The 25,505-nt window shown below is 45.9% G+C and overlaps 1 protein-coding gene across 1 annotated transcript in view; it reads left to right on the top strand.

The window, feature by feature from the left end:
* Positions 1-25,505, top strand: part of BDP1 (BDP1 general transcription factor IIIB subunit) — a 1,412,545-nt gene that overhangs the window by 705,961 nt on the left and 681,079 nt on the right. Inside the window, exon 24 of the mRNA XM_086960808.1 lies at positions 10,036-10,249. Coding sequence (XP_086816934.1) covers positions 10,036-10,249 — 214 coding nt within the window. The remainder of the gene's footprint in view (positions 1-10,035; positions 10,250-25,505) is intronic.

The raw sequence follows: 25,505 nt of genomic DNA, 5'->3' as shown, positions 1-25,505 counted from the left end.
CCATACGGTTGTGACAAGAGGGGGATCACTGGGGCATTCCCATAGCAGACACCATACACAGTGTCTCCATGTATGCCGACGACCTTCTACTATATATTCGAGACATTACTGAGGATCTAACACCCATTTGGGCAACTCTGACAGAATTTGCAGAAGCCTCCGGGCTAAGAGTAAATTTGGATTAATACACAGTGTATCTGCTACATCCGAACCTCTGCCTCCCCCTGCCCCCCCACCCCTCCTCCACCCCCTGGGATATCTGGCTGGGCAACCAGAAAGTGGCCTGGAGCGCGGAGGCCCCCCGATACCTCGGGATCCATCTCTACCATTCCCCGGCCGACATATTTGAAGGCAATCACCATAGGGCATTGGCCGGCATCAGGTCAGCGGTCGGATTCTGGAGGAGCCTCCCGCCCAGATCGTCCTTGTGGCTCTAGCCAAAATGACAATCTACCGGTAATCCCGCCCAGAACATTCTTCCAAGACTTAGACTCACTCCTCAGTTCACTAATATGGGTAACAAACAGACATAGGATAGCATTAACGAAGCTACAACTACCCACCACACAAGGAGGACTGGGCTCTCCGTCCTTCGAATCCTATTTCCAAGCAGCACAACTGCAGTGGCTATCCAACTGGGCGGCAGGCAGACATATAGGTGAGAAATACACCACAACTGGTCAAGTGCCCATCCCAGAACTCCACCACCTATTACTACCAGGCACTAAACTGAGACATACATATCCCTTACAAGTAGCAGTGGCATGCAAATGCATGCAAAGGATAAACCTTATGTCACTGGGGAAACCCCCATACTCTCCTCTGTTACCGGTGGTCGGGTGGCCCAAACACGAAAACTTATTACACACCTAACATGCTTCACACATTGATGGACTGTGGCATTACCGAAATGGAGTCGTTATTTGAGGACGGACAGCTTAGACCGTTCCAACGACTTATAGACGACTACGATCTCCCCCCTGGCCAGTTCCTACTTCACCGCCAACTCCTCGAAAGTTTCCGATTGTATCACAACCTCTTGACAGGAGAGCCAGCTACTCACCCGGTAATCCATACAATCTTATATATGGGAGTGGGGCGACACTTGACCACATGGCTCAAGAAAGCCATCCCGGAACTTACGAACAGACCCCTAGAGACCCTACAGGCCAATTGGGAGGAAGAATTAGGGCGTCCACTGCATAAGAAAGAATGGGAGAGTGCCCTTGAATACACCAAGAATGTGTCGAGAAACGCACGCTTCAAAAATATACAATTCTATATCCTACATAGGGCATATCTGACTCCAGCACACCTCCAAAGATTTTATCCCGACACCCAGTTCCTACGTCCTAGATGCAACTCAAAGGAAGCAGATTTTTATCATATGTTCTGGAGTTGCCCCACACTACAACCATATTGGCAAAATGTTCACAAGTCTCTCAGAGATCTCACCGGGCTTACACATTTGAACACCTGGGACGCCTGTGCACTAGGTATTTTACGGAAACAGAAGCGACACAAAGTGCTCATCAGATTTATCTCACTGGCCGTTTTGTTAGCTAAACGGAGTATAGCCTTGCACAGGCAATCCCCCACAGGCCCTCCGATCACCGCATGGGTGAGAGTGGTACACAAATGGGCAACAGCAGAGGAAGAAGCATTACAAGAGGAAGATGTGAAAGGGATAGGTAAACACCCCATTTCTATGGAGTGGGCCCTATTTCTGCACCAATTCAAATAGTCACCGCGTCGTGATGACCCAGACGGAGGTCCCGCACACACCGATGGACCCACAGTCACAAGCTCAGACCACAAATACACGCACCAGATCTCCTCCTGCAACGCACATATAACGTTGATTGTTATTAGCACCACGCATCACCCCACACTCGAAGGCCAGATATCGGAGCAGGACCGACCACATTTTTCCCCCTCACCCCTAGTAGCACACAGGTGTACCAACTAGCGAGACCCATATCGCCCTGATACCTCATCTAACATCCATACCCAGAATTCCATGAACGTTCTCCCAGTTTCGCACCCCAGTTCTATATGGCAGTCACTTAACTTAAGACCTTAATATTGACAGGATATCTGTCTAATTAATGTGTGGATAGCAATGTACCACGATGTAAAATGCAGGAAATGCAATCCAACCAAATGTATCCTAACGCAGTTTGTTATTGTAAACTATAAATGCAAATAAAAACATGTTTAAAAAAAAAACCTGGGACCCCACTAAACTGTGAAATTGGGCAACACGTAGTCCGGGCAGACTGAAGAAATATAAAAGGACGGCCCGACTGCTGACGTCCCGCACTGACCACTCCGGTGGCTGTGTTTATGGTGGCAGAGGGCCGAGGCAGCATGTGAAGAGTGTCCAGACCCTATGCGTGAGACATTTCCCCCTTGACCCCACGGTAAAGGCCTCTAGCTGTACCGAGAGCTGCGCGGATGACAGGGGCCATGCAGCCGAGGCCTAGTGAGGCAGGTGGAGTGGGGAGGTCAAATGGAGGTGCGGGTGCGTGCTGAAGAGAAACACCTGTAATCATATCGCCACCGTGCACGGCGATAGGTTCCTTGGTGGTGGAGCTATGCAGCGGAGGCCTGCGTGGACTGTCTGGGGCCTCGGCTGTCTGGCTGATGCCGCACTGCGGGGGCACACTCTGGATACTGGACTACGTGGGCGATTGGGACAGCTCAGCTAGGATTTGGCATGTTCCACAGGAGGTGAGGGCTTGAAATGCCGATGGGCTATGTGAAGGAGGGACCGTGTTGAAGGCCACACGGACCGCGGCGAGAGGTAATTGGGCCAAGAGTAGAGGCGAGGCAGGTGTGGCGATAGGTCTGGAGCTAGTAGCCCCTGTGGCTGGCCACATGGACAGGGAAGAAAATCCCCCCTTCGGTCCGGGGATGCATTGTGGGACAGTGGGGAACATCATGTGTACAGTGTCGCTAGACTTGTGGGCAGCTAAGCCCCAGTGCTGACCTGATGGTGATTGTGAGCAGATCTGATTGCCCCCAGTGAAGAAACCCGTGTCCTGATGCCATATCGCTGCGGTCCTGGGTGCGTGTCCACTGAGGTTAATCGCTTCTGCTCCCTGCACTGCTTTGCCTTGTTCACCTCTGCATTGCTTTAGACTGGGGCCTATATCAGATATCAGTGAGTCTGCCTACTGGACCTCATGTCTCAGTCTGAGTTGGCCTAGACATTGAGAGGATATCCACTTGCCTCCTCCTAGGATGACTAATGTTGTGTGCATTATAGAGGGGGACAGTGACAGACAGCTTTAACGAGCTACACCGGCGTAATATATAGTGTCCACATAATTGCACAATTTAAGGGGCTGAAGCACGCGACGACTGCAGTCTGCATAAGAAACAGAGAAGCTGTGCCCCCATTCCCCTGCCCTCCCCTCTTTCTCATAGACGACTGTGTGATAATCTACGTGGGGTTTCCGGACTCTCACCCCATTACCAACAACACTGTGGATCGGCCAATATCATGGCATAGGACAAAGACACTAAACATCCGCGACAGGGAAAGATGGACTGCTACACGAAAATCGTGGGCCCTCAGGTGTAGACTGAGGAGGAAACACAGCCCCTGCAGAGGGATGCCATACTATTGCAAGCAATACAATCATCAAAAGAGGTACTTTTGAGCAAGATAGGGGAGGTTTGGTCGGAAGTGTCCCCATTTCACCAAGACCTAGACCTATGCAATGTCTCAGCAAGAGTAACAGAGGCTGAGACTTGAATTTTGGAGTTGGAAGACACAGAATGGGATTCTGGAAAGGGGTGGAAGAGCTTCACAGCACAAATAAAGATGTCATGTGGCACTTGGAAGACGCACAAGACGAGCATGCAGAAATAACCTCTTTTTTTTGGATTTCCAGAGGGCCCCGAAGGTACTAGTATACCGATGCTTTTGGCAAAAGTGGCTGATAGGCATGCTTCCACCCGATCAGTTCTCTACTTGCTTTCTATCAGAACGGACACACAGGGTATTAAGTGCCCAGCCAATCCCAGGGAGCCCACCTAGGTCCATCATAGCGAAGTTTCTTTACTTCCTGGATCGGGAAACAAGATTACATATAAAAAAGCCAAAATTATGGTGTTCCCGGATTATAGCCATGAGGTTCAACTTCAGCGACGTACATTTGTCTCTGTTAAAATAGAACTAAGAGCCCTTCAACTGCAATATATGTTATTGTTCCCCACAAAACTATAAGTCCTTTAACAAGGCACACTTCTTTCAATCACCAGAGGAGGTCTGGGCATGAATAGAGGAATGGCCGATCTTACACGCACAGAGGGAATCAAGATTCGAGTGATGACTGTCTCAGAACCTGGGTGTCAGACCTAAAGATAGCCAACAGGGGAGATGGAGGGGGAAGATGCAGATCACAACGTGGGGGCAGTGGAACCCCTCACGCACAGAGTAAGACGAAACGAGGAGGGAGGCTTTCCATGGACACAGAAGGAGACCATAGTAAAAAATAAAATAAAAGGCCACAGACTCGGCCTGACTGCATGCCTCCCTCTCAGAATCAGGAGAGACTGAGCTATTTTCGTAGGCAGAGAGTTTACATCCCCTTGTAGCTGAAATTTCTGTGTTGGAGCAAGATGTAGAGGCACAGCATCAGTAGACACAGGCACACTCACAAGATCCTGAACACCAAGACCCCTGAAATGACATCAATAAACTGGCAAATGGAGATCGGGACATGGCACAGACGCCCCTGACACCCCATGGGTGACTGGGTTCATGTTGAAACTCTCCTCGGTCTTCTTTTGTGTTTTTTTTCTAATGTTAGTGATAAAGTGCCTAGGCACTGAGTAGTTGTGGGGGGTGGGCGACAGACCCCTCCTTCTCCTCTTACACCCAGTTGTTTTACGGTGGAATGGTTAAGCGGTTCAGGAAGGTTGTATAGGGGGGGGGGGGGTGATTGGGAAGGGGGAAGATTGCTTGTTCTTTTTTATTTGTTGGTCACACAGACTGTCGGAGGACAAGCACACACAAGACGAAATGAGGGCTTCATGAGCTTTCCACACGTCATTAGCACAGTCTAAACGTACACTATGGCCATGATAACTTCAGCTGAGACCCTTACCTTACCTTTACGGTGATGTCATGAAATGTCAGTGGGCCAGGGGACAAGGGGACAAGGTCAAGCGGGCCTGGTGTCACAATATATTAAATGCATGCACCATGGCATAGTGATGTTTCATGAAACACACCTACAAAGCACTCAGTGTAGATTTCTGGGCAGGCGGGCCTACACCGCATTGGCTCAACTTTTGGGTCTCGGGAAGTGGTAGGAGAGAGTTGTGGTGCAGTGGCCAGAGCGGCTGATTGGAGCGCAGGGTTCACGGTTTGATCGCCGGCACAGCTTAGCTCAGCATCATGTGACTCTAGGCAGTAGCTCACTTAATCCCCCGATGACCCCCAGCACTTTGAAACCCTTGAGGCGGTGAAATGTTTGCACTTTACAAATAGGAATTATTATTATCATAAGTGTCCTCCATTTGAAGTGCAGCGCAGATTGGCGGACCCTCAGGGTTGATAGGTTGGGGTTACTGTGTGGGGCTGACCTGAGGTTACTTTGATATGTGTATACACGCCACCTCAACTGCAGTCCCCCACCTTGTCCATGGTAGTAGACATTCTCCTGGAGACGCCCTCATCTCTTCATGTAAAAGGGGGTATTTTAATGATGTAATGCACATATAACTTGATTGATTTGAGACTCATGGGGGCCTGCATACACTACCCCGGTGGCACGCTTCGCTAGTACACCAGGACAGTTATATGGTGTCGCCAACATCCTTATGATAGACAGTATTCATACTTCTCAGGGGCTCACAAAGCGTATTCCCTACTGAACTATGTATTTGTGCCCGCTGGTGAGGTGGGCGTAATATAACAAGCTGACTACCTAGCTAGGGGACTCTTGGATCCTTCCCCGCTACTGGTGCGACTTGGAATGAGGGCCAATGGTCCTAGTGCTGGGTGGCTCCTTAGTGCCTGGGACCTGTGAGATGGAGAGGTTCTAAGGGGTTTTCGGGTCTATACAGAAATGTTCTTTTTAGAAGATAAAGACACACTCTCCTGTGAGGCTGTATTGTGGGAGGCATATAAAATAGTGTTGCCAAGGCTCAAAATTTAATAGCACGAAAAAAAGGGGGTTGAGAAATTGGTACAACTAGAGACCCAAATCCTTCACCTAGAGGGGCAAGCCATTGACAGGGCGGACCCCTTAGTTACCTGATAGTTAGAAGCACTACGACTGGAATAACGCCATATGGCACAAGAAAACGCCAAAAACTTGAGACTGGCGGCGCTACTCCAACTATATGAAGTTGGAGACAAAGCTGGGAAACCACTTGCATAGCTGAGCATAAAGGAAATGGAGGGTAGATGGGAACGATTCACACCAGACTCGAAAATTACCAGGGTATTTGTGGATCTTTACAGAGCATTTCATGAGGCGCGTCCACTTGGTAGCTATTCAAACATACACTGTTACCTGGCTACCATTAAGACCCCAGTTCTTGGGGAAGAGGAGGCAACCGTACAAGAAGAAGACTTAACGGAAGTTCAGGAAGCAGTAGCCAAGCTATTTCCTTTTAAAACCCCTGGTTTTAATTGCATATCCGCCGAATTGTATAAACGATGTATAGATCTACTGGGTCCCCACTTACTAAGTATTTACCAAGACTCGTTTAAAGACTGTACCCTCTCCCTAGACCTCCGGACAGCCACTATCATGGTTATACATAAGATGGCAAACTCAAGGACGGATGCGACTCCTACCATTCCGTTTCATTACCCCAAAGTTAAAATATTAGCCACAGTCCTAGTGACACGCCTATAAAAGATTATCACATCACTCATACACAATGACCAGGTCGAGCCAAATGGCTGAATCGCCGCAGAACACATAACTGGCTGATGGAGGTTAAAGATTGTGTAGCCCCACATATTTTCCTGCGGTTAGATGCAGAAAAAGCGTTTGACGTGGTGCATTGGCTATTTCTGGAAGGTACATTAGTCAAATACGGATTTGGACTAAAATTTCTGAAATGGGTAGCACTACTTTATAATAACCCGATAGCAGCAGTAAAAGTTTAGTGCACGTTGTTGTCAGGATTCTCCATTGGCAGTGGGACCAGACAGGGGTGCCCTCTATTCCCGGCTCCTTTTTTGCACTTACTGTGGAATCCTTAGCATGTACTATTCGAACATACTCAGGGGTCCGTGGTTTTAAAATTACCCCCAACGATGACAATGAGGAGATTTCCCTCTACGCAGACAATATTCTTCTATATGTAACAGAACCTATGACAATTATACCTGTCCTGTTCCACACCCTAGAGGAATACAGGATACACTCCGGATATAAGATTAATTGCAATAAGTCAACAATATACGGCCCTGGGCAGATGCAAACCTGGCCTCCCCCTCCTAGGTACTTAAGGGTGACTAAGGAGGGTTTTATTTTATCTTGGTATCTTTGCAACACCACATAGGGAGGTGTGTTGATACCACAATAGTGGAAAGGTAATATCTAACTTTAAGGAAGATGCAGAGAGGTGGAAAGACCTTCCCCTATCCTTGTTAGGATAGCGGCCATTTTTAAAATGATTACCTTACCCCAGCTCCTTTACACCCTCCAAAACACATATCACCCACTCCCTAGAACAATGTTCACTGCCATTGCCAGAGAGATGTGGTAGTATATATGCTGGTTGGACACCCCAGGATAGCACTAAAGATGCTACAACGAAACCCCTACAGTAGCGGAATAGCATTGCCTGACATTGAGGCCCACTACTGGGCCGCACACTTAATTCCAATCATCGAATGGACACATGCATCGAGAGACCACTCTATAGGTTGGATTATCTTGGAAGTTTGGGAGCGGGCCACAAAATCAATCCGGTGGGCCTGCAGAGTCACCAGAGCAATGCCACTATGGAGAGGAATGCGGCTCAGAGAGATTGGTAAACTGCATGGCTTTAGAGCATGGGATCTGATGAAAAGTTCAACGATAAGGAGGGAGCTCAAATCCCTAGCGACCTTCTGCAGAGAATACAGTCTCCACAGGTCCCAGTTCAAGTTGCACAATTGCGCCATGCGTGGTTGGCGGAGGGAATAGTGGGTGCCGAACTACCAGAAAATGCACCGCTAGAGGAGAGATTACTGCAGGAGGAGCTAACAAGCAAAGCAGTGTCCCTCCCATATAAGACACTAAACAATAATATGCCTGATAATCTGGGTAGACTTCGGGAGAAATGGGAGAGTGACACGGGAGAAATGGGAGAATTTGAATAGCAGGCGACCTTAATGCCCCCAGGGAGACTATGCCTCATTCACTATAAAATCTTGCACAAGGTATATTATGATAGAAACAGATTGCACCCGATAGGGAGGGCAGAGACCCCAACGTGTCTTGGATGTCAGACCGCTAGGGGGGAATTTCTACATTCATTGTTGTGATGCCCCACGTAAAGGCTTACTGGAAGATAAGTCCTTCTGGGTATCCCAAATGATGTTGATACTTCTAGATCCCAACTACTCTTTAGTGCCCTGGGCCTAGTTGTAGCGAAACGCGATGTAGCCAGGCAATGGTGGGGCAGGTGAGGTTCCCACAATACAAGAATGGAGAAAGGGGATTGACCTATAAATGGCTGCAGAAAAGGTCTCCTACGAAACCAGGGGCTGCCCTCAAAGTCCAAATCGATGAGTTATTATGGGTTCGACCTGATAGAAGATACACTCAAGACCCCCCTATAGAGGCAGGTGCAGGCCCAAATATATCCTCGGGACATGATGCTCGATCGCTACTAGAATGAAGCATTGTCAGTGTTCTTATGGTGGTGTATTGAAATATTTATTTATTTATTTACGAAGCAATGTCTCTTTTAATTGTTTTACTGACCTTATGTGGATATCTGTTGCCTCCAATGTAGATTATGCATGGCATATGCGTTTGTTACTATTACAGTGACACAGTGTTTGTTATATAAACTGAAAAAAAAAGATATTTGAAAAAAGAAAGGGGAGGCCCTAGACCTCCCAATCATGAGTCTGTACGGGGCTAAAGTGGGGAGTTAGGGGTGGGGGTTACTTGCGTAATTCAGTGTAGTGTAATCATGCGGAATTACCTACTGATTCCGTGAGATTACACTTGAATTATGTAAGAAGAGTAATTCTCCATTTAACGCTATTTCTTAGTGCAAAAATGGACACAAGATTGCTTTTCGTGATAATGAATAGTACTAAATACAACAGAACTCGAATAGTGAGAGCAAGTGGCCGCTCAGGCTTGCTAAATGTGCCTTTTGCGTTAAGATTTTTTCCCCCATATTACTCTTAATTACCCAAAGAGGAGTATTTGTGTAATTATTGAGCTACGCCAAATGACTAAAATTACTCCAATTACTCTGGCATAATTGAAATTCCACCCAGGCCTAGTATTTATATGCATTGAAAAAAATGGCAGCATAATTTATGTATGGACTGTCTGTCGTTTTAAAAAGGTAAACCTCTGTGATGCGTTCGCAACCCTCCTCCCCTCCTGATGGCATTTCCATCAAAACTGATCCCCCCGCTGCATTCCTATCCCTCCGACAGCTGGTTCTTACAGTGGACTTTGCACCATGGCCCTAGCTGGTCTTGTTGTAGACCAATAATATATATTTAAGATTCAGCTGTTTATAAAGTTTCTCCAATGCTGCTACTGTAGCATTAGTTGGACCCTACTCCCCTCTCATTTGGCCAATTCATAGTATGCTTTACAGCAATATGTTGTTGAAGTATGCACAATACATTTCACTGTCTTCCAGAAAATATGCAAAGTGCTTGGCTTGTGATGTTTGTACACGTGCAAGATGATGCTTTATTACTTTATGATGAAGTAAAGAGTTCTAAAACAAATTCACTTGTCTTCCAGTTAATTCAGACCATTTTTGCCCATTGTAGATTAAACATGGCTTTATTTTCTTGTTTTCCATTTCAACCAGTTCCAGCAGTAAGCTCCCTTCTCATAAGGATGGAAAAAAAGATGTTTTAAGTCCCACGCAGCAAGTAAGAGGACGACTTCTTAGGCCGAGGCCAAACCTCATCAGAGCTCCTGGCAGAAAAGTGACTCAATGTGTTTCATTTGAAGACACAAATGCAGTGCATGTTCCTTTGGCTTCAGCACAACAAATCACATCGATCAGCACCTCGTCTGTGGTATGCTCAATTTTACATTTTAACTGCCCTTGTACCTATGCCTCTTCTTGTCAGCAGTTTCGTGCAAATAATCATCCTCTTTTCATGTCTCTGTTTTAGCTAATATCTTTTGTCCTTTGTATACATTTCAGTCCCACTTACTTTTTGGACACAGCTGTCCAATGCACATGTATCCATACAACAGTGGTGCAAGCTTCTGATGCACATAGAACAGGTACAATTGTGGTGAAAACTTGTTTCATACTCTGTTGATTAGGAGAGGTCTTTTAGCTAAGAATATTCCTAGAAGTCACCCACATTGCTGGATCAGCAGCTCTCAGTTGAAGTGTGGTCTGGAAGCAGAGCGGGGAGTGTTCTCTTGCTTTTAGCACACTTCTTACCCCGGCAGAACTCTGATGAAGAACAGCACTATTAGCTGTCAACAGGTTTTACGCACAATCATCCTTACGAAACTCGAAAGTAAGTTTGCTATTCAATGACATGACTAAAATCATAGTGTAGTGCTTAGAAATAGCTAGAAATTGCTACAATGCTAGGAACTTTATAACCAAGTCAGAAAAATGTCATTTTTTTTGGCTGCTTATGACATGCATTATGGCTTTTATAATTTCAGGCTGTTTGGTTACTATGCACATTTTGAGTAGTAGAATAAGACTAAAAATAAACATTTTCAACACATCCCTGTTGCTTCTAGTACTAGGCTGGAATGTGTTCAAGAATGAAAGGTTGTTTGGATTACCACTATGTCCATGAAACCTGAGTAGGACTGTCAAGTAACCTGACAACACTGCTTATGCATGATTGCTTAGTGGGTTTGTGACAGGACTGTGGAGTTCAAATGGTATTTCTTCCTCAGTGTAGTGCATTGGACTGAGCTCTTGCACTCGTGGGTTAGACATCCCCCCCCTGCAGATATAGGAAATCCCAAAATTCGTATTGTTATCTCCATGTTGGGGGTGGAAGTTACTTTATTTGAGTCCTATGAATCCTAAAGATGACATTATATACACAATGTATGCATGCTAATCTCTCAAAGCTAAAAAACATATGGGGCATAATACAACTTCATATTTTTTAAAGCATATGTATTTATGATAAATACTAGATGCAAGCGTAAATGCATATAAAACATGATCATAAAATATATATTGTGCATATTAAAAGCTGAATATGGAATGAATGCACTTCCACCTGAAATCAGAATGAACCCCTCAACTGCCTCATTCAAGAAAGAAGTAAAACACAATACTGATGAACACATTTCTGCCGAAGAACGCATTAACTATGCTCTAGGACAACTTTGTCAATCTGGGACCTGAGGTGTGTCTCTAGGGGATTCACCCACGCCATGCCCCTCCTTGATGATGATTTTATTTTCATTCATGTTGCCTTGAATATTGTAAAGCGCTCTGATTTCCGCGAGGGTCATGTTAGTGCTATTTAAAACTCTATAAATAAATAGTTTCCTGGGTACTGTGTAGCAGCATGTGAGGAGGAGTGAAAGGCACAGCTCCAACAGCTGGTGTAGCAGATGGATAAGCACATTGGAACAGATCCTGTAATTCCATGCCATTTTGAGGTGGTACTATAGCTTTGTTCTTGCTTTCCGTAGCTGTAGGCGATTCGAGTTTTGAGAACAGCCCAATCATATTGAGCATATTTCCCAATTGTTAAGTGAATTGCTCTACCATGGATTTGATGACACTTCAGTGGTCTCAGAATTTTTTTTTACATTGAAGGATGCCATGGGGGGCATCTCCAAAGGCAGCTTCAGGATGGTTTCATTCATGCAGCTCATGCACCAAAAGACTGGTGTCCCTTACAGAGCATTCATTATATGAAAATATATAGTCCAGTACTTGCTTAGTACAAAGAGACAGTCGTAACCGGGATAAAACTCGACATTCAGCATTTCTGTTCAGCTGGATAGGGGCACTCCATGTTATTGGCTGGTAGAAAGAGAAGGAGACTGCAGACACCACTGATCAGAAGGATTGTTGGAAATCCACCAAACAGACTTGAAAACAAGGAGTGAAAAAACAAAGGAATCCGTTTCATAAACAGCATTAAATCCAGTAACCAGATTCAATGGGTTTGAAGAAGTGCACAAGCCATTCGTTCTTGTAGTGAAGATAATATGCACATAGTCTGCGAGATGAGTAGGTTACAATGTCTGTAACAGCCTCTAAACCTCTGAAGCAGACCAGGCTGTCTGTAACACAACTATTTCTGCTGCTATGGTCAAAGGATCCCTTTTTGTATCACAATTGCAACACTCTTACTTAATTTACGATATAACAAGTTGCAAATTTTTACTCAAAGCCAAGGGACAGTTTCAGGCCCACTACCAGATGGGGGATACAAGGTTATTCTACAACATTTTATCACTTTTGAAATAGTTAGCAAATAGGGTTGGCCTTGTTCCATTCTGCAACTGCTTTCATTAGTTAACATTAAATATGAACCAATATTCAAGAGCATATTATGAGTCAGGATGGATGAAACAGGTGCAGTTGATAATGTGCAGTGCAGACTTGGCTTGAAAGGGTTACAGATTCCATGTAATGTGTCGGGAAACACTGAGATTGTATATCAATTGTGGTGATCTCCGAGATTCTCTGAGAAAATTGGTGCAACCAGTTCCTAGTGCAAATTATGTATGCAGTAACAGCTCTGTGGACATCCCATTGAACGACCTCTTAGGAATCCTTCTATCCCCTCTGGTTATAAGGTTTGTGATGTGATAACCCATGCCGTTATTATGTCACGCAGACATAACCCTTCAGATAGTTCGCAGTGTATTCCGCACAAGTTGTTGTCACCTGATGAAGTATAAATAACGAATATCTGAAAAATACAATTGTGCATGATTAAAAATTGGTCTCACTTAGATAACATGGATTTTGAAACTATGTGTTTTCACAAACGTCTTTTTGGGTTTCCACTATATGGTGGAAGGTTTTCTCACTGTATTACAATTGTTCTCATGTTAACAGATCTTGTTATACACATTGTCATATTACTTTTTATCCCTGAAGAAGCCTCTATCGACGAAACACTCGTTGGCTGGGCGTAGTGGATTAAAAGAAAAAGCATATGGATCACTCTTTTTCATGGTCCTTTTACACTGATTTATTAAGACATTTTCACAATTGATTTCAGCATGTGCAGAGGATAGAAATTGTTTCTTAGGGTCAAATGTTTTTAGGGCTCAGGGTGTTTTCCCTCACCTCTGGTACCACCAGAATTGATCACCACTGTAGACCAATGCAAACTCTATAGACGCCAAATCTTCTTGCTAAAAACTACATTGCATCACTTATCATATTTTCAACAGTCATAATGTCCCAATCATCTGAAAAGAAACCAGGAAAAATTGTCATCAATTGTTAATTTTAAACCTAGGGAACTACAACATTTCTATTGGTATCATTAGCTGATACAGAGCCCTTTCCCAAACCATGCCTTTGGGCATAGAGTAGGGTGTAATGTTTGCAGCATAGAGGTCTTGTTGAGATCTGTAGGAGGAATATTGCGGGTGTAGTCCTTGACCCACGAGATGTGGCACAGTTTTATCAGGTATCAAAAAACAACAAGGGCACCCAACGAGTCAGCACAGGACCTCGGGGAACGTATTTTTTCTAGCAACAGTGGTCCCATGCATAGATAGGTACAAAGAAAATAATAAATATAGACACAATGGAGCTATATTGGGTAACGTGATTTGTCCAGCCGGACAGGGATCACATATTTTTACTATAGAATAAATTCAACAAGGAAAACCTTACATTCACATAGAGTGAGACACAAGCCTGTGCCCTCACGCTTACAAATTGGCAAAGTAAGAAGATAGGAAAGACAGAAGAGAGATGTTTAGGCAAAGAGTGAGCGATTTCTGAGAAATGAAAAGTAACAGAAATTCAATTACACCATTATATGCATATCACATTCGGTATACATTCACATATATGGTGTTACAACAAGTATGATACAGCCGGGTGCATACACGAAGCCTTCTATCTTGGCTCGTGCTCTCGCGCCTCATTCCTGGCGTCGGATGTCAATTTCTCCCCATTGCGGGCATCCTGTTAAACTAAGGTCCACACGCGAACCTTTTTCTCGGCTCTTGTACTAAACGCCCTACACAGCACTCGGAAATTCCCCAACGCGGGATTCCAAACGTCCGGCTGACTGCCCCGTCCTGGAGCTGCCGAACTGCCGGTGATTCAGTTTAAACCTTACTCAGTGCCTATTTCGGGCATTGCTCGGCAGTGCACGCATAATGCGACGTACTTGACATTGAACCCTTTCCGGCCCCCGTCCATGCAAAGCAAGCCACGATCCCCGGTTGATTTGCTTAGCCGCTCTAAACAGGCTATTGTGTAATTTACTCCTTAGGGATAAAACTTTTGTCCTGATGATGATCCCATGTATTATGGTTAGGGGATCGAAACGCCGTCGACTTGTTGTAACACCATATATGTGAATGTATACCGAATTTGATATGCATATAATGGTGTATTGAATTTCTGTTACTTTTCATTTCTCAGAAATCGCTCACTCTTTGCCTAAACATCTCTCTTCTGCCTTTCCTATCTTCTTACTTTGCCAATTTGTAAGCGTGAGGGAACGGGCTTGTGTCTCACTCTTTGTGAATGTAAGGTATTTCCTTGTTGAATTTATTCTATAGTAAAAATCTGTGATCCCTGTCCGGCTGGACAAATCACGTTACCCAATATAGCTCCACAGTTTTATCAGGAACATAATGTCCATTCAGTAATAACAATACAACATTTACCATGATGAGCCACATATCCAGGAAAACTACTACTGTAGCAGTGCAGAAATAGAACCTCTGTGGTATTAAATGTTGTCATGAAACCAATGATAAGCAAGAAGAAATTAATGGCATTAAGTAACTGTGGAGTGTATCAGTAAATCATCTGTTTCAAATTCAGTCTTTTTCATAAAGTGTTATGTCTTGTAAAGGCCTTATTTCAATTGCTGTCAGCACTGTAGGGGGTTCATAGTAAACCACAGCATTAGTAGAAATTGTTGCAACTGTAGACAACATCATATCCCAAAATGAAATATTTTATTTGATGTGAAGCTAGAGACACACAGCAGGCTTAGGAATCCCCAGGTTGGGACTCTCTTTCATCATCACTGCACTCTTCTTGGGTGAGCTCCTTCACAGTAGGGAGAGATATGAGTCTCCACATTGAAGACTTTGTGGTGTCAGAGGAGTCAGTTTCACAGAATCTGCACAATTTTTTTTTTATGTGACCGATAAACATCTGTTTTGCTTAGAACCAGGCAACAGAGGCATAATTACCGTTTGTGGGCCATCAACTCCAAGAATTGCAATGGTGGTTTGTAAAACAGCCCAAATACTGATTTGTCTCGTATTCGATCTTGAACTTGATCAGGTACTTTAGGGATCAAAACCAGACAGAATCTGGCAATTTTCTACCAGTACTCCTGCGCGCCGGGTAGGTGGCGTCATTCGGCTCCCCATCGGCGGCATCAACACTGGAAGTGAACAAGCACAGTGACTATATAGGTACCACCTAAGAGTGCTGACATCGGTTCTTTTCTTTGTGCGCCAGTCAGCGCAGATCCGGAGAGAGCTACCCTCGGTAATCTTTTGACTAACGTTTTGTCCAAGCGTTTTTTGAGATTTTCAGCTCTGATGTGTCTGTGATGTCCCCTAAAAAGCCAACTGTCTTTAAACAATGTAGTGTCTGTTACAGGCAGATGTCTGTAACAGACCTTCACTTGGTTTGCCTATGGTGTTTTGAGCGGGACAATGACTCCAAGACCTGGGAGGACTGCGGTGCCATGAATCCAAAGGCAGAGAGAACTTTCCCTGAAGCTCCTAACTGCCTAAAATCGGACGACTCCGCAACACACTCGTTCCAGGTTACGTGGAAGGTCACAGAGCTACTTCATACGATCGTTGTCACAATACACATTGTGGTTTTAGTCTCACAAGCGTAAGAAGTCTGAGAAGTGGACGTGGTCTTCGACTTCCTTACGCCGATCCAAGTTATTGGTCCTGGCATGGCAGCATAGGCACTTATGCCTCATTCGGCGGCAGAGCCTGTGCCACGGTCTGCTGCGTGCCTCCCAAAAGTGCCCAGAGCTGGACCAAGTACCGCCCAACTCGGAGTTTTATGCGGCCATGCACCTCATATTTGGGTGACCCAATCCCTCTGGAGCTCCTTCGGGTTCCACAGGTATGGGAGGTTCTTCTATAAGTTCTCCTGAGAGCCAGTCAGGCCCTTTGAATCCAGTGCTTGAAGCAGAGCAGCACCGCCCTCAAGACTACAACCTTCCTCTGTACCTGCTCCCAGAGCCACCAATGCCCACGTCAACGCATGCTCCATCGTCATACCTGTCTCGAACATGGAGCTGGATGGGCGTTGTCCTACACCAACTCCGGCGCCAGTCGTTACCATGCCTTTCAAACTTGAGCCAGTGCCTTTTTTCTTTGACATTTACAACAAGGGGTGGTGAGGGACAGAGTCTCTGAATTAAGCAGAAAGCTCTCACCCAGTCAAGAGATCAGGGCTAGATCCAACACCGTTTTTTAGCTCACTGCACCATCCCAGTTTCAGAACCTGGCTGTATGCAAATTAGTCTGTTCCTGTCCCAGTGCATGATGGGAACAGGGCAAACCAAACTACAAAAGCCAATTCTTACACTGGGAAGGAAACAAGCTCCCGGGGGTTTCTGGCATTACAGCCGTCTTCGGCCCGGTTTGCTTGAATCCTGATGGTGCAATGAGCAAGGGTCTCACATCTGAGAATACCCTTCCACGCTTAGGGTGGACAAAAATATTTACAACAAGGGGTGGTGAGGGACAGAGTCTCTGAATTAAGCAGAAAGCTCTCACCCAGTCAAGAGATCAGGGCTAGATCTAACACCGTTTTTTAGCTCACTGCACCATCCCAGTTTCAGAACCTGGCTGTATGCAAATTAGTCTGTTCCTGTCCCAGTGCATGATGGGAACAGGGCAAACCAAACTACAAAAGCCAATTCTTACACTGGGAAGGAAACAAGCTCCCTTCTTTGACAGGCCTGGCCAAGGTGACGACAGAAAAAGGTCTTCAGACTCCTTTTTAATGAAGCCCTTGCAGATGTCCTTCTGGCCCAAGCCCTGCACAGGGTCTCCTGTGCACAGGACCAGAAATTTGTAATGGTTGCAGTTTCTGCTGCTTCCTGGTGCCCAAAAAGGTTGTCAACCTCTTTCCTATCCTAGACCTGCACCTTCTTAACTACTTCCTGAAAAATGGGAAGTTCAGGATGCTCACCCTAGCTTAGGCCTGTAAGCTTCGGACCCTGGATGCTGGATGGTGGCATTGGGCTTGCAGGATGCATACTTCCACATCTTGCCTGCCCACTGGCCTTAAGTTCTCAGTTGGCCAATAGCACTTTAAGTTTGCCGTTCTCCCCTTTGGCCTCACCAGCACCCTTGAGGTGTCTTTTAAGGTGATGACGGTGATTGCAGCATATCTTCACTGGTCAGGGGTTTCAGTCTTCCCCAACCTTGACAAATGGCTGTTAAAGGTTGGCTCGTTCGAGCAGTCAAACTGCAAAAGAGCTGCAGTGGCGGCTGATGAACATCAATTGGGTCAACGGCAGACCCCTTTACCTTCCTCATTTAGAGCTGACTATAGTGACAGATGTGCCACTCCTGGGCTGGGATGGCCATCTGTGAGCGGTGGAGATAGAGGACTCTATTCTCCGGTGAAGTCTGGGCTTCACATCCACCTATTGGAGCTCCTTATGATCGGGTTGGCATTGAAAGCCTTTCTTCCTTCGATCATAGGAAGGCTGTTACAAGTGTTCACAGACAACACCACTGCCATGTGGTACTGCAACAAACAGGGTGGGGTGGTGTCATGGACCATTTGTTAAGAAGATCTGGGCCTGTGGACATGGCTGAAACGCCAGGGCATTTCCCTGGTAGTACATCTGACTGGCTCCCTGAACGTCTGGGCAGACGAACTTAGCCGTCCATATCTAGCGGATCATGAACGGTGTCTCCCTCTGAAGGGTGATGTAAGGTCTCTTTCAAGAGTGGTTAGAGCCTTTGTTAGATCTGTTCGCTACCACTGAGAATGCGCAATGTCCCAAATTCTGTATGTAGGAGTTTTCAAGGTGGCTCTTACTTGGGGGCGCTTTCCATCTCGAGTGGAGCTTTGGCCCCTTATACGCCTTCTGCCAATATCTCTCTTGCCCAGAGTTCTCAAAAAGATCAGGAATGACTGAGCCCAAGTCATTCTTGTGTCTCTGAATCGGGCAAGGAGAGTCTGGTATCCCAAACTCCTGAGGATGACCATCAGTCCTCCGTTCAGGCAGCCCCTTCATGAGCATCTTCTGTCACACAAGCAGGGCAGGGTCCTAACACCAAAGCTGCACAAGTTCTGTCTTCAAGCATGGAGATTGAGTGGCGACAGTTAACAGCTTTCGACCTTCCTTCCTTCTGAAGTATGTGATGTTATTCTAGCAGTCAGGCAGCCCTTCACCAAAACGGTATACGCCTACCGTCGGGACAGGTTTGCGGCATGGTGTGCATCTTAGTATACTGATCCTCTATCTACACCTTTATCCCAGGTTCTGTTGTCTGTTCTTTCTCTGGCCCAGCATGGCTCTGCTCTGGACTCTGTTAAATGTTATTTGTCTGTCATTTCAGCTTTCTTGTGGTTGCTGCACCAACCTTCTTTGTTCAAGTCACCTGTTGTGACTAGATTCTTCAAAGGTCTCCAACCAATTTCCTCCCAGGCCATACTTCATGCCCCAATAGGCTCTCAATCTGGTCTTTACCTTGCCTGCTGACCATCAAGACTGCTTTTCTAGTGGCATAACATTAGCTAGGAGGGTCAGCGAACTGCAGGCTCCTTCTGTGCACCCTTCGTTTGTCAAGCGGGTTCTGAGGACCCTTCCTCCTGTAGGTCAATCCATGACCTTGCCTACCTTATTTGCTCTGCCTTATCCTTCTAGAGTCAAGACTCCACCGATTGGACCCAAAAAGAGTGTTGTCATTCTACCTAGCTCATACAAAAGAGCTCTGGGTGGATGTTCAACTCTTTGTAGGGTATGTCGGGCCAAGAAAGAGGAGGCCCTGCAGGAAACGCCATGGCACGATAGTTCTCTGCATAAAGATCTGCTGCTCATTAGCAAGGAGGCAACACACTGAGGGCTTGCATGCTCATTCTATCAGAGCCAAGCATGCAACCGCAGCATTAGCTTGCAGAGTGTCTGTCCTGGGCATCTGTCAGGCAGCAACGTGACCATCACTTCACATGTTCACCAGCATGTTACTGTCTAGATGGTCATGTTAGTCATGGCAGGCACTTTGCCCATTTGGTCCTGCAGAACCTTTTAATTTAAATCCATTTTGCGGAACCACCTCCTGGCGGTATTGTTTGTGTATCTAATCTAAGGTAAGGAATCTACGGCTAGATAGTCTTTACTAGAATAAGCATTACTGAAGGTAAGTAACTTGTTTGTCTAGTATTTTGAGTAAAGCAATGAAGAGATGAAATCATACGTTTTTTAAAACTAATTTATTGTCACACTCCGGTCCACTCTAGTAGGGGTATGCTTTAATCCTCGTCCATTATATTAGTGCCGTCAATGTAATATAGGTCTTCAGGATCTGGGTGTATGATTTCTGATGCATGCTGCAAAAAAGCAAGGGCTTTTCTTATACCCCCATTAGGCAAACTGCTGACAGTTAAAGGAAAAGTGCTTAGATACTCGCTTTTATGTGCTATGTTTGGGTTGCAAAACTCATTGGACATTTCCTGGGTTGTTTTATATTTTCCCACACCTGGTTTGTCATTGAAACCATGAGATGATTATTTTGAACTGTTTAAGGATGTGTACGTGTGTTTAAATTCCTGTAGCCTAAGACTATTCTGTAGGCTCGGTCTGGTTTTAGGATGGGAAAAAGAAGGGCGTTCATTGTTTAATTAGCCTGTTATAATACCCTGATACTGCAGCCAATTGAACATTGATTGTTTCAGAAGATATTGAGCTTGAATTTGAGGCTCACTGCTCAAGGGTGGAATAGAATCTTTATCCATCCTGGTTGATTTCAGTACAAGGCTGAAGTTTGTTTCACAACCCACTCTCCTGCATATATTTCCCTGATATTATCTAGTAATAAGGAGTAGTAGCTATGTTCTTCTTTTTAAGTGTGGTTTGAAGACCGGAACTTTACCTCTTTCTCTTTCTCTCTCTCCTATTCTTTTTCTTTTTTTTTTTTAAACACTAACCTCCGCTTTTCGACCTAATTCACCTTTCTGCTTGCTATATTAGTCTTTACTATTATACTCAGTCCATCCACTTCTCTCTGTCCTTTTACAGTAAGAGTCCTTAAAAGAACAGAAAGAAAAGGTACCAGAACACTGATACCAGTCCGACTTTTTATATTTTATCACGATCCCCCAAATTGTTACCACCCCAGCCAGACTCCTGAATTGAAGGAAATCCTGTATGTTTTCTCTGTCTTACACACTTTTTCTTCTTAGTTTCACGTGTTTTCTTCTCACTGGTACCCTCAGTCTAAACTTTGGCTTTGAGATGTGGTTTAATGGCCTGTGGAGCCAGGATATCACAACCAACAGATGTATATGTTTCCCAATATGATTTGTGATAATTCCTGTTCAGTACCCTGAACAGAAACCGGTGCAAGCAACTGGCGCATTGCCAGAGCTGATGCTTCTTCGCAAATGTTACTCAAAATGATTGAGAAAATAGTTTAAAACATTTCCCATTGGGTTCACTCCTAAATTCAGAGCCGCAGCTGCTCAGTGTTCATTTTGTACTTGTCTTAATACATCTGGAAGAACCGCTAATGAGGGAGTACCTTTGGTAGTAGCATAAATACAATCAAATGTACTTCCCCAGCCGTTGAAATTCCTCTACCAGTGGCACTATCCGAGGGAGAAGAACCATCGTCCGGATTCTATGGTTCGTCTTACGAAGGCAATTTCATCACGTTTCATGAGTATCCTGCCCATAATGGCGACCTATCACATTATCTCTATGACTAAGGTCCTGATGAAAGTCCTCTGATCTTTAGAGACACCCATGGACTGAAATATGTTGACTACTGAAATCATCATTATATAGTTGCAGGGGACCATTCACACATCCACCAGAGCACCAAACCCTGTTTTTAATCGTACCCAATCCTGATGAATAAAACAAGAGTAGAGAATAGGAGGTATTTTTAATTTATCACTTTTTCCCGCTAACACTATCGAAATCAGGACCGTCAAAGAACCAAATGGTCTCCCTCCAGATGGAGGAAGGTTGACTGCGTGGAGAACGGGAAACTCAGGCGGAAAAGGACCCAATCAGTCATACATTTGTAAGCGCGCTACTCACCCATTAGGGTCTCAAGGCACTGAGGGAAAGGAGGAGCAGCTAAAAGTCGAACCGCCAGGTCTTGAGATGTCTTCTGCAGGTCAGGAGGTCCTGGGTCGGACGCAGGTGGATGGGTAGGATGTTCCATGTTTTGGCTGCTAGGTGGGAGAATGATCTTCCCCCGGTGGTCGTTCGGCGGATGCGTGGGACGGGGGCGAGTGCGAGGTCGGCGGAGCAGAGCTGGAGGTTCGGGGTGTAGAAGGACAGTCGTTCATTGAGGTATGCTGGTTGGTGTTGTGGAGCGCTTTGTGAGCGTGGGTGAGGAGCTTGAAGGTAATCCTCTTGTTGACCGTGAGCCAGTGCAGGTCTCTCAGGTGGGTGGTGATGTGGCTGTGGCGAGGGAGTCTAAGGATGAGGCGCGCAGAGGCGTTTTGTATGCATTGTAGTCTCTTCTGGAGTGTGGTTGTGGTACCTGCGTAGAGGGCGTTGCCGTAGTCCAGCCTGCTGCTGACGAGTGCTTGGGTGACCGTTCTTCCTGTTTCGGTGGGGATCTGTCTGTAGATCTTGCGGAGCATGCGGAGGGTGTTGAAGCAGGCGGAAGAGACCGTGTTGACTTTCTGGGTCATGGAGAGCGTTGAGTCCAGGCTGACTCCCAGGTTGCGTGCGTGGTTGGTGGGTGTCGGGCAGCACCCAGCTTGGCCGGCCACCAGGAGTCGTCCCATGCGGTGGGGGTGGAGCCAAGGAGGAGGACCTCCGTCTTGTCCGAGTTCAGTTTCAGACGGCTCGTCTTCATCCACTCTGCGACGGCCTTCATTCCCTTGTGGAGGCCTTCATTCTCTCGTGGAGGTTTGATTTGGCGGTAGCGGGGTCCTTGGTGAGGGAGAGGATCAGCTGGGTGTCGTCGGCATATAGGTTGATTTTGATTTCTTGGACGATGTTAGCGAGCGGTGCCATTTAGACATTGAAAAGGGTCAGGCTGAGGGATGAGCCTTGGTGTTCGCCGCAGGTGATTGTGGTGGCTTCGGACCTGAAGGGGGAGGTGGATTCTCTGCGTTCTGCCGGTGAGGAAGGAGGTGATCCAGTCGACGGCTTTGTCTCGGATCCCTGCGTCATGGGGGCGTGAGCGCAGGGTGTTGTGGCAGACGTGTCGAAGGCGGCTGAGAGGTCCTGGAGGATGAGGGCCGCAGTTTCGCCATTGTCCAGTATGGTTCTGATGTCATCAGTGGCGGCGATAAGGGCGGTTTCGGTGCTGTGATTGCTGCGGAAGCCGGATTGGAAGGAGTCCAGGATGTTGTTCTCCTCCAGGAAGTGGGTCAGTTGTATGTTGGCGGTTTTCTCAATGACTTTTGCTGGGAACGGGAGCAGGGAGATTGGTCGGTAGTTCTTGAGGTCCTTTGGGTCTGCTTTGGGTTTTTTGAGAAGGGCGTTCATCTCGGCATGTTTCGAGCTTTCTGGGAAGGTGGCGGTCTCGAAGGAGCTGTTGATGATCTTCTTGAGTTGGGGTGCGATGATGGAGCTTGCTTTGTTGAAGATATGGTGGGGGGTAGGGGTCAGAGGGTGAGCCAGAGTGGATGGTGTTCATGATTTTTATGGTGTCTTCGTCGTTGATGTTGTGCCAGGAGAGTAGAGGGTCGATGTGCTTGGTGGGTGCAAAGTCGGGGAGATGGCGTATGTCGTCGGTGTCTCGGTGTCGAAACTGTTGTGGATGTCTGCGATCTTGTGGTGGAAGAAGGTAGCCAGGTAGTCGCAGAGTTCTTGTGATGGCGGTATATCGTTGGAGCAGGAGCTGGGGGTGACGATTTCTTTCACGATGTTGAAGAGCTCTTTGCTGTTGTGTTCGTTGTTGTTGATGTGTTCTTTGAAGGAGGTTCTTTTGGTGGATCGGATGAGTTGGTGGTGTTTTCGTCTGGCGTTTATGAGGGCTGAATGGTTGTCTGGTGTCTGGTCATTGCGCCAATGTTTCTCGAGTCTTCTGCAGGTGTGCTTGGAGTTTTAGAGGTCGGTGTTGAACCAGATGGCTCTCATGTCAGTGCACCGGTTGGAGGGTTTCCTTATCAGGGCGAGGATGTTGACGCAGTCGTCGATCCATTGTCGAATTTCTTGGCTGCTGTGTCTGTATCGGAGGGCTCGGATGGAGGGTCTCGGGCGAGTATGGTGGTGAGCTGATCTTAGGTGACTTTTTCCAGCTGCGGTGTGGGATACGTTGCGGTTGGTTGTGTGCGTTGTGTTTCTCAAAGGAGAAGTGGATGCAATGATGGTCAGTCCAGTGGAGTTCGGTGATGTGGCTGAAGGTAACGTGGTCGCTGGCGGAGAAGATGGGGTTGAGCATGTGACTGGCGGAGTGGGTGGGAGTCGTGACGAGTTGTTAGAGTCCGAGGCTGTCTATCAGCGTTGTGGAATTGCGGTCATTGGTATTCTTGAGGTGGAAGTTCAGGTCTCCGCGGAGGATGTAGTCTGTGGAGGCAAGGGCATGCATGCTGATGAGGTCGGTGATGGATTCGCTGAACTGTGGTCGCGGTCCCGGGGGCCTGTAGATGAGTGTTCCTCTGAGGGTTGTGTTGTAGAATTATTTTGATATTGGACACTATAATATTCACTGCCCACTGCTAATCTCTTCCCATAATGCTTTGCAGGGCCTTTGGTTTGGATTGAATTTTTGCCCATAACTGTGCTTGGGGTGGTCCTAGGAGGAAGGGACCACCACTAAATCGTTCACCAGCATGATATGCTCTTTCTGTTCAAGGGGTCTGCTTGGTCCTCCCCCTAGGTTAGGTGGGACTCCAAAATCATCACCTCTCTCATTGCCTAATAATTTATTTCACAGTTAATTTTTGTGAATTGGTTATATGCTTTTTAGCATGTAAAATTGCTGAATCAAAGCATTTGTGATTATGGTTGATATTAATGCTATGCTACGTGTTTTAGCACAGTTTTTGCACTGTGCTACGTGGATTTTGCGTAGTGTGTAGCAGTGCAAACTACGCATGCTCCTTTAGCGAAGCGTTATACTATGCCCAGGGTTAATTTATTCGTATTGCATTAGAAGTCACATTTTTAACATACAGATTCAACAAAAATTAGGTCCAAAATATAGAATACCAAAGATGGGGGAATATTCTTTCAAGAGTCAAGCTTGACTAACCTACAGTAATCAGGGCATTTCTATTTTATATGAAGGAAGTAACCAAGACTGCAATGGTCATCTCCGTATATGTGTAGTACTTAGTTATTTTAAATGCTTTTATCCAAGAACTACTCAAAAGTCAAGAATATCTGATGCTAAATAATACAATTTCTGAGATTTCCCAGATCTGCAGGGGTTGAATTTCTAACCCACATGTGCAAGGATTTAGTTCAGTGCACTACTCTCAGGAAGAAATACAATTTGGAACACATCCCTGTCACTAACCAACTTAGCAGTGCTCTGGGCACATTGTTGTGAGGTTACTAATCAGGCCTGTTCAATTTCAGAGATCCAAAGGGTAGGAAGCTGGCTTGTTATATGATATACTAAAATGAGGTATATCATGCAAAGAGTCCAGGGGTTCCCTTATGAGTGGACCGGGGCTTTCTCTAGCAATCCCAAGGTGCTCTTCTAGGGGGTAGTGTGGTTGAGCAGCCTTAGACTTATCAAAGAAGTGTTAGCCATCTGCAAATACATAGACAGGTCAATGAAGAATGCACACGACTCAGTAAGGAGATCAACACCAATTTGTAAAAATAGGAGGTATCTTTATATATAATTAGGCACCAGAATCAATACGATCAGGTAAGTACGTTTTTCAAGAGAAATACTTTTGAGTTCAAAAGTCGATAGCGCATTTTTCTGAAGCTGCAATGTTATCCTATATGAGGATAAACCAGAACGGCA

Source organism: Lissotriton vulgaris, chromosome 3_1, assembly GCF_964263255.1.
Source record: "Lissotriton vulgaris chromosome 3_1, aLisVul1.2, whole genome shotgun sequence".
Lineage (NCBI taxonomy): Eukaryota > Metazoa > Chordata > Amphibia > Caudata > Salamandridae > Lissotriton > Lissotriton vulgaris.
This window is presented reverse-complemented; position numbering and strand designations above follow the sequence as displayed.